Source organism: Channa argus, chromosome 5 (genome assembly GCF_033026475.1).
Source record: "Channa argus isolate prfri chromosome 5, Channa argus male v1.0, whole genome shotgun sequence".
NCBI classification, from domain to species: Eukaryota; Metazoa; Chordata; class Actinopteri; order Anabantiformes; family Channidae; genus Channa; species Channa argus.
This window is the reverse complement of record NC_090201.1, coordinates 13,608,618-13,622,010: the sequence shown is the minus strand read 5'-3', so window position 1 is coordinate 13,622,010 and position 13,393 is coordinate 13,608,618. Positions and strand designations below refer to the sequence as shown.

General features: G+C 38.3%; 1 protein-coding gene across 2 annotated transcripts; it reads right to left on the bottom strand.

The window, feature by feature from the left end:
* Positions 1-134: 134 nt before the first annotated feature.
* Positions 135-12,288, bottom strand: LOC137127906 (activin receptor type-1B-like). Of its 2 annotated transcripts, XM_067505462.1 has the most exons (10): positions 12,115-12,286; positions 8,720-8,965; positions 5,739-6,005; positions 5,379-5,609; positions 5,093-5,260; positions 4,184-4,340; positions 3,936-4,060; positions 3,699-3,829; positions 2,466-2,683; positions 135-1,693 (listed from the first exon to the last, which is right to left on the bottom strand). In XM_067505462.1, exons 1-9 carry the CDS (start codon positions 12,179-12,181, stop codon positions 2,558-2,560), a joined length of 1,518 nt encoding a protein of 505 aa, XP_067361563.1. In that variant the 5' UTR covers positions 12,182-12,286; the 3' UTR covers positions 135-1,693; positions 2,466-2,557. The 2 variants fall into 2 exon arrangements, with proteins under 2 accessions (XP_067361563.1, XP_067361564.1); XM_067505463.1 differs by lacking the exon at positions 135-1,693 and having other exon boundaries at positions 2,528-2,683; positions 3,689-3,829; positions 12,115-12,288.
* Between the last annotated feature and the right edge of the window lie 1,105 nt (positions 12,289-13,393).

Here is a 13,393-nt window from a genome sequence, read left to right as displayed (position 1 = left end):
AAGATGAAGGTATAAGTTCAGGGAAACAGCAGAGTATAGTGATATTTATAGGTGAGGTTATCACTGAACTGGTTGTATCAATTCAGTTAACGCTTTTTTTAATAGGGTGGCTAAGATAAAAGATTAAACAACAATAAAAAACAATTGTATTTATTATATTTTAGAAGTTACATGGATTCAGCTGTCATTTTCCATAAATAAACCTGGAAGTTGTCTCAACTTGTAGTATAATACCTCATTTCTTTCACTCACTCTGTTCTCCCATATGGATACATGAAGAAACTGGTTTTTGTTTTTGTTTTTTACATAGTAAGGCAGATCATTTGACAAACCTACCCCTTTAGTGTACAAGTATGACTGACACTCAGCCAGCTATCAAACAGCAGTCTTCAGCCATACAAATGCCACATCTAGTGCAGTTATCTCTTCTTCCAAACATTTCAGAAGAGTTAACAATACAGTGCAGGTGAGCAATTTATTCAAAATAGTGCTGGTCAAACACAGTTGTGAGACAGCATTGAAACATTTCAGTAGTGTTAAGTTTCATAATTTTTTTCTCTTAGAGATCCAAAAATAGTCAGTGTAATGCAGCTGATTGGGATGATTTGTGTAAACATTATCATTTTCAGTTGTGTAATCTTAAATAAACATGGGAGGCCATGGCCAGAGATGATTCTGAGAACAATTTGGCTTTAACACTGAGGTCAGTAGTAGTGCACATGTGGCCTTTAGGCATTCAGAAGGACTCACAGCATACACATAAATAACACTGGAAAGACTAGACACAAAAACAGTACCTGCTGAATTTGCATACAAAAGACAAAAGTGCACAAATGTCTTGCAAAATACAAAATCTATAGTGATTTCTGACTAAATGTTAGCTTAAAGGAAACAACATATTTGCACATTGAGAAAATATTGCATGGGAATAAAATGAGCCATAAGGTGAAACATTGATTAAAAATTCAATATTGCTTCTGCAATAATGGAGAGCTGAAAGAAAAAGTCAACAAAAACAGTTTATCTGACACTAATGTTTCTTCAAAGGTCGAACCACTTCTGGTTACAAACGGTAATACATATCTTTGTTTCCCACCAACCAAAAACTGGTGTAAAGGTTTAACCACAAATGACCTAACTATCAACATAAAGTTAAATGTAGCTGTTACATACTGTATACATAAGTATCACCTTAAAAAGCTAGTTTATATGCAGTAGTTATTTATACTTGGCCAGGGAGAATGGACCCTGAGGGGAAAAGAACATTCAACATATATATAAAAAAAAAGATGAAAATAAAAACAAACTATTATTCATATTCCTGGTGTTAGTGTATTTAAAAGTAAATAAAAACTATACATTTCTGAATGTATTGTACAAAGTCAATAGTACTGAGCTGCTGCAAACCTTTGTCAGAGTGACTGAAGCCAACATCTACTCTCATGGCAGGTTATGCTGTATGGGTTGACTGATAAGCAGGGACACATTCAGAACAGGACACTATCACCTAAAAATAAAACATGATACAACATGCTGGATGAAGTGTTTTGTTTCAGCATCATCCTGATCTGAAGCCAGCAACTGTGTCAGCTGAGAAGATCAAGGACAAGACACATACAGCATGGAGCCACACGCAGCTGTTGCCTTGAACAAATCTAGCCTTCCATCCTAGTGAAGTTTTCTTAATCCTAATCTTGGAGAAAATAAAAGATTGTTAATGAGTCATCACAAAGAAAACCTGAGGTTTACAACAGTTTATGAAAAAGGCTCCAGGCAAGTGGTCCAAAAGCTAAATAATGTTTTGCAAGGTGCCCTAATGCTCCATCGTCGTCTTCAATGGGGTGTCAATACACCTTGCTGATGGTCAATGACCAGATTTTACCAAACTGTCGTAACTGTTATGTACATGGTTAACATGATAATCACCTACTAACTAAATGCCACTGCTGTAGGATGGATTATTCTCTTCTAAGCAGTTTGGATGTTTCTGCGCTATATGTGACGTACAGGGAAACCTACACAGTAGCCCCACAAACACCCATGCATGAGCTCAAGCCACTGAAATGCACAACTAGTAAAAATTTGTTCCTCCCTCCACAGCTTGGTGCCCCACACAAGAGGGAAAGAGCTAGTGTTCATTAACTTATTAAGCAACGGTAATCAAAGAGACTTTGAAAAATCAGCAATGGATTTTTAACGTTTACTGATTAATTGCTGTACATATCCTGCTACAAATTGCATACAATTGTAGAGGAAACACAGGGATCCTTGTTATAGAGTGTAGAGAGTAACAAAAAGGTTCAGGCAGGCCAGCAAGAGCTGAGGAGAAGACAAGAAATGTGTTCTTGGTAGTTTGGCTGGGTAAACGAGGTAGGGTTTGTCAGAAATTGAACAGATTTAAAACTGGTATGAGTGTCTATGGAGGATTATTTTACAAAGTGCCACCCTTCATCAAATCCTCTTACTTTGTGCGTTCTTTGTAGCAGACCCGGCCCTTTTCTCTCACCGTCCTGCTGTTTGAAGCCGGATCCTGCTCAGTGTGCTCCGCTGACTCAGCTCAGACTTTAATGTCCTCTTGAATGCTGAGCTGGGAAAGGGTCTTTTTGATGCGCAAGGCTGTCAAGCGAGCAGCTCCGTTAGCATACCAACACTCCCTCATTATTTTACCCATGACCCGCAGGGCCTGCAACAACAGGAAAAATAGGTCAATTAAATCTAATAGCAGCACAATTTTACTTACACACACAAAAAAACGAAATAAATATTACTGTTTCAAATAGTGCTTGTTAAATTATAGTTCTTTTGATTTTCTGCCACTTGTGAATCTTAAATCCATATATTTCATGTAATTCACCATACATCTGTGTTATATATATATATATATATATATATATATATATATATATATATATATATGTTTTTAAACCTTTATGTTTGTATTTTAGGTGGTGTTTCTGTCTTAACCTACAACACTCATGTAAAAAAAGATTACTATGGGAGGTGTCTGTAGACTCTCGGCTAGGGATTTCTTCATAGATGTTCTGTTGGGTTTAAGCCTGGGCCACTCAAGAACAGTCAGAGACGTTTGTAAATTACAGATTTTAATTAAAATAGATACCAGAAATTAAAAACTGAACTAACTATGCAAAAAGTCAAGATCAATGGCTTTTGGCTTGTCCCTTTCAAGGGTCACCACATTTGTCATTTGTTATTACGCCGAATGCCATTCTGCCACAACCCTCCCGTCTTTATCCAAGCTAGGGACCGGCACCAATGTGGACCTTGCTGGCTGGGCGGGGCCACAGCTGGTGGGTTGGGATTTGATCCAGCGGCCTTCTCCATCCCAACCCGATGCTCTACCCATTGAGCCACCAGGCCCCCAAAGTGGTCAAAAAAATCAAAGGGGTCTTAATAATTTCTAAAGCCCCTATATGAACTGGGCTGTCTTTAAAGCTGGTGAAAAAGTTGTAAAAAAAACAAAAACAAAAAACAAAGAAATCCTTCTACTTGTACCTTTTACATTACCTGAAAATATCTTTGAATAAGCCATGAGCCATTAAAGAAAGACAGATAGATTGATGGACAGATAAAAAGCCATTCCAACTGAATTGAAGTGATCTGTATCTTCATTCTAAAACAATGCAGCTGTTCAAGAGTAGAAGCATGTTTAATTTAAAAAATTACTTGCATTTTCATACCTCATAGCTCTGCCACCAATTTGGGATGTTGGGTCGTAGTTTTTGGTCACACACCACCTTTCTCATCTCTTCTATGGAGGGATCGGAAGGTACCACATCATAGTAGGGCAGCTGGTACTCTTCATGGATACCTAATATCAGAAAGGAGCTGAAGTCAGATCAGTGATCTCAGTTGTTACCATAGAGAGAAAATAAACACTGTTTGAGTATCCAGTGTGAAAACAAAAATGGTCTGACCGCCGCTGTTACAGCGGCGTGCAATCTCCCAGTAGACCAGCCCCAATGCGTAGATATCAGCACATTTGAATGAGTCAAAGTGTCTCATGTTGATAGTCTCATCCAGAACCTCTGGAGCCATATATCTGTGAGACAGAACAATCTCAGTTTGAAACAATGTACAGAATAAAGGCGATTGTGGGAAAGATATATCTGTGAGAAACAACAGCCAGCATTAGGTCAGCAGGTGTATGTGTGTTGACACAAACCTCTTAGTGCCAACTCGTTGATTGGGGGCGATGTCGATTGTGTCTGTAGCAGAGTCATGACGAACAGCCAAGCCTAGGTCAGCAATGGCACAGTTCAAATTTTTCTTTACGAGGATATTCTTGGACTTCAGATCTCTGTGGGCAATGCCTGGCTTTCCTATCAACACATGACCACAACTTGGAAATGATTATCCCTGTATGTTAATGTCAACACTATACTGGATTTTATGAAAAACTGGAAACTGCAGTGTTGAACCATTTCCCTTTTTTAACCAATAGTTTGGTTTAACTGCACTTTTATTTTGCATGAGTTAAATAAGGAAACTTAACCAGTAATTAGGAAATGATATAAATTTTCATTTAAATGGCCAAAAGCTAAATATAATGAAAACGATATTCCACCACGATATTCCACAGACACATTCCCTTGGCCATACTAAATAGATTGTCATTACTAGTAAACAATAATTGACATTCAGAAACTGCAAATTTAAGAGACTCTATTTTCAGTGTTTTGTGTCTTCTGACAGCTTTGCCATTTATCCCCATTCAAGCTGGCATTTTGAAACCAAGTATTCTGAGACATCTCTAAGAACATTTTGTGGTATTTTTTTCCAAGTTTCTAAATTTGTATTTTAAAATATGGCATCTACTGCAACCAAATTTTTCCAACATGGTTTATACTTTATTAGCATATCGTCCAATCAAATCCTACATGCTGTTGTGATTAGTCAATCAGGTTTCACCAGATTCTTACAATACATTGCAAAAATCAGTTTGCAACTGTCTAAAGGTCATCGTGCCTCGTCCCAAACCTAAACCACGTAGCTTTTGTGCTATCATATTTAATGATGGTGGAAGCCAGGAAAGATCAAGCAGTGCTAAAATATACATTTAAGCCAGCACTACCTTGTGTCCCAAGAATCTCCATGTGAAGATGTGCTAGGCCGCTGGCAGATGATAGGGCCAGTTTGATCATTTCCTCCGTAGTAACAGAGTAGTGGTTCAAGTAGTCAAAAAGAGAGCCATGCTCATGGTAGTCTGACACCAACCACAGCTGGGTCCATGTGCCATTGTCTGAGAAAGAGAAAGAAATAAGAGATACCCAAGAAATATTTACATCAGAATGATTACACAGCAAATAAAATCACAAAATGTCAGTACACCCAACAAATTAGTAAAAACATTTACGTACCTTTGTTGTCAGCTGCTATAAAGCCCAGGATGTTCTCATGGCGGAGCATGATAGTCTGATAGATTTCAGCCTCACGGAACCAGGAGCGTTCTTCTCTAGATGAAAAGATCTTCACCGCCACATCGCCACCCCTCCAACGTCCTCGCCACACCTCCCCAAAGCGCCCCTTCCCAATAATCTCCTGCAGGACAATAGTTCTTGCCACTGTCCGCTGGACAAACAGAGGCAGACCTGTTTAGAAAATGTAAGAATGGAGACTAATTTGTAGCACTTTAACAATCTGATCTAAAAATACCATAATTAGTGTAAGCTTCAAGATTATTCTTGGCCTATATATTATTTATCAAACTGTGCACTAACCAGAGCCTGAACCAGATGTGGACAGATCGTAAATGAGGTCCTGAAGGGTCCTGTCTTTAGTCAGATATAGATGATCACAGGAGGGGTCATCCATCTCCAGCCTCTGCCTGTGATTGTAGGCCCTCTGGTGGTACTGATACAGGAACAAACACACTAATAGCAGCAGACACAGCAGGAACAGTGGACCTGCAATAACAGCCACTAGTTCCACCAGTCCCCATGTCCCACCTGGGCCGTAGCCTCCCCCCAGTCGTGATGGAGTCATCACTGAGAAGAGAGCATTAGGAAAATAATACATTGTGTAAGATCTGGCACCCAGTACAAAGACAAGACTAACTTCTATCCCTAATGTTAATTGTTTCATCTAATTGAGGATTGACAGCGCAAGGTTTTTACACTGACAGTTATCTCCACATGCAGTATGCTGTGCAAAAAAATATTTTAGGATACTGTAAAAAGCACCATTAGGAACACTTTTCTTTCCAGGAACTTTAAGTCACAAAAGAAGTGTAGGAATGACTGTTTTATGTAGCCCACTTTGGCTCAAAGTTAAAGAGAAGTCCCTTATTAAACTAGAAAAGGCAATTTCCAAGGAAATTACGTGGGAGAGCTGTTAAGTCGCCCGGTAGAGGCCGACCGCTCAGAAGCTGCTGAGAGCAGAGGCGTTTGCACGTTCAAAGCCGCAAACGCTGAAGAGAGATAAATACAAACAAAAAGAGAAAGAAAGAAGATGACAATAAAAGAAAAAATCCAAAATACCAAGAAAAGTTGAATTAAGAAAAGAAAAAAAGTAGAAAGTAACAATGGAAGTAAATAGCTAAAAAGGTGATATTTAAAGTGTAAAGAAACAGAAAAAGAAGCAAAGTAAAAAGTTGCTATTGAAAGTGTAAAGAAAAAAGTAAGAAGTGAAAAAGCAACAACTTGATTAACAAAAGTGGAAAGAAGTAGTAAGAAACAAAGGAAAAGGTTAATATTCCCAAAGTTAAAAGAAACAAAGAAAGAAGCAAAGTAAAAAAGTTGCTATTAAAAGTGTAAAGGAAGAAGTGAAAAAGCAACAACTTGATTAACAAAAGTGGAAAGAAGTAGTAAGAAACAAAGGAAAAGGTTAATATTCCCAAAGTTAAAAGAAACAAAAAAAGAAGCAAAGTAAAAAAGTTGCTATTAAAGTGTAAAGAAAAAAGCTAGAAGTAACTACTTAGAAATGAAGGAACCATTTTAATGCTGAAAAACTGTTGAAAAAAAAAAGTTGAAAAGAGCTTTTAATTTGAAAGTGTGTTTCCTGTCTGTGTCTGTGTGGTAGTTTGTGTGTCCACTGTAGGGAGACTTCAAATCAAACTCATTTTAGCATTTAAATGCTAAATAATTAAAATAAGAATGATAAAAGGCTTTTATTTTGAAAGTGTGTTTCCTGTCTGTGAGGGTGTGTGTGTAGGGAAACTTCACCACAAAGTCATTTTAGCATTTAAATGCTAAAAAGTGGATAAAATATTATGAAAGGCTTTTATTTTGAAAGTGTTTTTCCTATCTGTGAGGGTGTGTGTGTAGGGAAACTTCACCACAAAGTCATTTTAGCATTTAAATGCTAAAAAGTGGATAAAGTATTATGAAAGGCTTTTATTTTGAAAGGGTATTTCCTGTCTGTGAGGGTGTGTGTCTGTGTGTGTCTCCACTGTGTCTGTTGAGGGAGAAAAACTCAGGTAAAGTGTGTGGACACAGCTCTGAGGCTGATTACATGACGTCATGCAGCTGTGTCCGTTACCATGACAATGACTGCTGCCCGCTGCCCGCCTGCTGAGTCATGTGAGCCAAATGCAAAGGCAGGCTGGAAAAGTGCTGAGACTATGCCTCGCAAAATGCTCAAAATATGAAAAAGTATTAGTCCTATCGAAACAATTCAAAAACTGTGAGTGACAAAAGGCTTCAATGAACACACTGATGTACTTTATTTGAAGATACTCCATAAAATGAAGGCGTGGTGGCGATTTTAAAACAGCCCCCCGTTTGTGATTTGATTAGAATTTAAGAACCTCTGTTATAATGGGCTCCAATGGGAGTTTTGACGGCACTCTCTCTGCTTCTGGACACTTGGAGAAAGAACCGTCAGTCCTGTCACTATGAGAGTTACATTTACTGAAAGAAGACAAAAATACCTACATTCTGATGTATAGTTTGTTTATGTAAGATTAAAGTTGACTGAAGGAAAGAAGGAAAAGAAGGAAAAAAGTTGCTAAAAGTGGAAGCTGAAAAGTTAGAGTGCGTGTGATGTCACCCACTCTAGCTGCTCCAACATTCCGCAATACACACTAATGGAAAAGTTGAAAAAGCTCCAAAAGTTGCCTAAAACTAAAACTGCGATTATTCAAAAAGTATAAAAGATAGAAAGAAGCTGATCCACCCAGAAAAAGTTGAAAGGGACTAGACCCGTATAAAGTTTAAATGAAGTTTCTACTCCAAAGTATGACGACACAAGAGGCAGATGAAAAGTGGCAAGTTGAAGGGAAATTTTAAGTGCCTTCCATTCATTTTCTATGGGAAAAAAGTTCATAAAAAGTGAAATATAATAAAAAGTATAAAAGTTATTAATGAGAAAAGTAATAGCATAGATCTCCTAAAAGAGACCTACGTTTAGGAAGTGGAACGAAGTTTCTACGACAAACCGTCTAGGAGGAGATAGTGACCGAAAAACGGCGAAATAATAATAATAATAAAGAAAAGGATCTCATAAGTGTGAGAGCTGTGCTTACAGCTCTCCCACTAATGAGAGCTGTGCTTACAGCTCTCCCACTAATGATGTGCACAGGGGAGTTTGTTGCACATCTCTCTTATTGTCTCTTCTTGGATTAGCCTACTTGCTGCATAAGCACATTCGATGTGTGGAACTCATTAAAATACATTTTTATGAATGATTTATTTGATCCAAATAGATGTATAGTACATTTGTATATATATGAAAATTAAAAAGATGCTTTCACAGTACTAACCTGAGGGTACTTTGAGGTCAATGCTGTTGCAGTAGTCAGTGTAGCAGCAGTGGATATTGAGCAAGCCCTCTGCACCAAGGCAGTAGAAAGGCTGTCCAGGGGGCACAAGCTTGTCCCTTGTGATGCAAATACGAATGTGTTGCTCTTGGCCATCAATGATGGAGGTGGAAGCCATGCAGGCTCCATCGGTCTCACACCGAGAGCCAGTCTTCTCACACAGGGCAGTAGTGCAGTTACACCAAAGACCTGCAGAAATGGAAATGTAGAGTGACAAATCAATGTGAAATATAATGATTTGCATAATCCAGAGTATTAAACTTTGATAGGCAAGCACTGCAAATGAATACTGTTTGTATAGGCTTTGAATATATTGATACAAAACATCGACAGTCTGTTAAATTAAATTACAATATTTTGTTTTCAACTATATAGGATGTTACAGGACACACCATGTACAGCAGAGGGCAGTAACAGCTATCAGATTCATGCTTTGTCTGACAAAACTGAAGAGTTATATTTTGTAGCAGAACCCTTTGAAAATGTCAAGTATTACGGAGTAAATTCAGATTAGTCTTACAAAAATGAACCAAGCACAGAGGGAAGGAGAATGGCATTAACAAAGTTGGAAAGTAGTGAAAGAGTTAGAGGTGGAGGGCTGATGTTAGGGTGGCAGGGGATTTGGAAGGATGGGTGGAGAGTTTATGTGAGACCATGTAGGAGTAGAGATTAAATGAACAGCTGTGACTATCATTAAACCAACAAGAGACTTCCTCTTTAAAACCGACCAATGTTATTAAGACGCAGACGTGATGTGACATTCCAGTAATTCTGAAAAAAAAAAAAATCCCCCAAAGAATTCCGAGAAGAAATCTTGCTTATCTGATCTTGCTAGAGCCTGTTTGGTGGATGTTGTCACTGCAAACATACATGCATATATGTGCACATGCACAAACACACATACACACCAAATGGGAAATTCTAGAGTTAATGTGTTGCAACCTTTGTTCTGACTCACACAATGCCTGCACCCACTTGGCAGACTCTGGTTGTCAAATACAAGAAACAAAACAACCACAGTAAAAATAAGTATGATAAACACTGACTAAACATTAAATAAGCCTTTCTAAAGCTAAGGACAGTAAACAACTTTGGTCTACATTAGGCTAAACCCGCAAAGAGCCCTCAAAGTTAAACTAGACTAAGAAAACTAAAATTATAAATTCTCTAACCATACTGAAATACAACCATGATACTGACCACTAAGGAAATAGTAAAAAGGTGAATATTTCATAAATGACAATGTAAAAAAATCTACTGTTGGTTAGTTGGGCAATGGGTCAGTTTTTCTGTTTTCAACCTCAACACAGCAGCATTAAGTGTTTTTTGTGGGACAACAGCTCAAGCAACATTAAATCTTATGCAGAATTAGAACACTTTATTGTGCACAGTACTGCACCGTGTGTGGGATGCAAAGGAATGTGTTGTATGATATCCTTCATCTTTTTAGTATTTGGAACTGTGGAAATGTGGAATTTTCCACATTTCCTAATAACCCTTAATTCTGTCCTAGAATTGGCGAACATGATGATATACACTACTCACAAAAAGTTAGGGATATTCAACTTCTGGGTGAAATTTCAGATTGCACAATTTATTTATATATATTTTTTCCTTATACCGCGAGTTCAGGGTCACCACAGCGGATCATTGTCTGCATGTTGATTTGGCACAGTTTTTAAACCGGATGCCCTTCCTGATGCAACCCTCCCCAATTCGACCGGGCTTGGACTGGCACTGCACAGTTGTGAATGCAAAAGGGCTGTTGAGGTTCAGTCTCTTGTCCAGAAACACTCTGACGAAACTGCGGATCGAACAACTGACCCTGTGGTCTGTGGACGACTGCCTTTACCAACTTCACTTGACCTCCTCTAAACTTTTGAATGCACATGTCCAACTGTTCAGTGTTAAGGATGATAAATAATTAAGTTATAAAGTACTTTTCACTTACTCATAATGATCCTTTTTCTCCATCACATAAAAGCCAAAATATTATTCACTAGATTGGAATAAATTATACTTAACAAAAAATAATTGGAACAATGCAAAAACTATACAAATGCAAACGGAGACACCAAGTAAGCATACGAGACTCACTTAGCTCCAAATACTTTAAGTACTTAGGGTCAATGGTTCAGAGCAACGGATAGTGTGGAAAAGAGGTGAATAGGCGAGTGCAAGCAAATTGCAACGGGTGGAGAAAAGTGTCAGGTGTGTTGTGTGATAAAATAGTATCAGCGAGAATGAAAGGAAAGGTTTTCAAGACGGTGGTGAAACCAGAGATGATGTTCGGCTTAGAGACAGTGACGCTGAAGAAAAGACAGGAGGCAGAGCTGGAGGTAGCAGAGCTTAAGATGTTGAGGTTCTCTTTCGGAGTGACGAGGATGGACAGGATCAGGAATGAGGACATCAGAGGGACAGCTTATGTTAGATGTGTTGGAGATGAAGTCAGAGAAGCCAGATTGAGGTGGTTTGGACATGTTCAGAGGAGAAACTGTGAATATATCTGTAGAAGGATGCTGATGTTGGAGCTGCCAGGCAGGAGCTCTAGAGGAAGACCAAAGAGGAGATTTATGGATGTAGTTAGAGAGGACATGAAGTTAGTTGGTGTGAGAGAAGAGGATGCAGAGGACAGAGTTAGATGGAGGCACATGATTTGCTGTGGTGACCCCTGAAAGGGAACTGCCGAAAGGAAAAGAAAAATAACAAATTGTTAAATGATCTACTATGTGACACTACCATGTTTATTTATTATGAAATATCCACATATATGGATTCTACAATCTACACATTTTTTTATTGCTGGAAATTGCGAACATTTGAGTACAAACGTCTGTAAGATTAAGATGTTAACCCACAACGATTGGTAATATTCCTGTGGTATCTTTATCTTCTGTACCTAGCTACATGCCATTCCTCTTTGATAACGTTACAGTGTTTCAGTAACGTTAGAGGGTGATTAAATATCGCAAGATGAATACATAGAGGCAAAATCAAGCAATATTCTGTATTCACCATTAGATAGTTTGTGCTAACAGGTAACTACTGCTTCAGACCAACAAGTAACGCTAGTCTAACTAGATCGGCAGCAAAATGAAGATGGTGGGACGTCGTGTCTTGTTACATTTACATGAAAGGTATTAAAATAATACTCTTGTGAATAAATGAAGGCTGACCTGGTTTCTTATATAGGGATCAATTCAATTGTCGTCCGGCTTTGCTAGCAAACCTAGCTAATGCTAACAGCTAACGCTAACAGCTAACTCCACAATCGTTCGCCTGGATGCGGACAGCGGAACTCAGCCTTTCATTAACAAATCGAACAATAAGTTACTCACACTCGCAGGTTCTGTACAGGACAGTCTTGAAAACCAGAACAGCTACTGAAAACCGCAAGTTAGCCATAATCAATAAATTCTTGGTTCATTGCATTAACACCTCTGGTGAGCTACCTAACGTTTGATGTGGCGAGGCGTGATGGTGACAGCTAACCAGGCGGCCAGTGAGCACCGACTTCAATTCACATGCTCCACCAGCAGGCAGCACATCATACGCTCGCTATCTATCTATCTATCTATCTATCTGCATTGTCAAATAAAGGAAAGGGTGGTTTTCCTAATAAGCCAAGAAACAGTTTGTATACAGATATTACTGCAATAGAACAACAGAAAATAAAATGCACAGAAATACATTTCAAAAAAGGTTGTCAATTAAAAATAAACATTTGCAGTTATTTATTTATTTTTTTACAAATATAGACATAAATCAAGTTTTAACATTTAATGTATTGTCTCTTCAATTCAACTGACAAAGAGAGTAAGTGGTAATTTTAACTTACAAATTAATTATGCATCCACACTCATCAGAGCTCATTGACCCTTTTAATGGCCATTACAAACGTTCATTACAAGGTGGCAGTGTTGAGCAAGATATAGTCCAAATGCATGCTTGTTCTTCCTGTTTTGTATGGAGAACCAGAGTTGCATGGTATAACTGCTGTTTAGAGTCTACTGTGTACATTTATTCGTAAATTAAGACATCACTTGTTAAAGTTACAATGTGCAACATTTTTCAGATAGTTCTTTAGCAAAAATATGCTCCATAACTTGTCTGATTGTAAAGAGGTGCAGTGGAAGCCTCTGCTGACACAGAATCAGTGAACAGCACAGGCAGAAGTGCAGAGATATTGGCTTCTGAAACCATTGTGAGCTAGGCTCAGACTGCTGACAGATTAGAAAAAAAACAATATTTTCTGCTTCATTTGTAAGTTTCTTAGCATTCTTGTTTATTGCAATTTGATAACTATGACTACCTGAAGGACTGTGCAGAGTGTGACAGAACTGAGCAATGGGGGAAGAGAGCGATAAGAACTAAATCTGATCCTCATGTTAGCACTACCATACATTACATGGTCTAAAAATAGTTTTTTGAGTGGCTTATTCCATTAGCAGCTAGAAAGTCTATTAAGTCAGAGATTTGTGCAGGGTGTGTTAAGATATAATAATGTCCTCACATCTCATCATGATCCCTTAAATTGCCCCGGTGCCACTGGCAAACTTGGAAACAGAGTCAGGGGTCTTCAAATATGGACTGATAAACACTTTGGTCAGCTGTCCT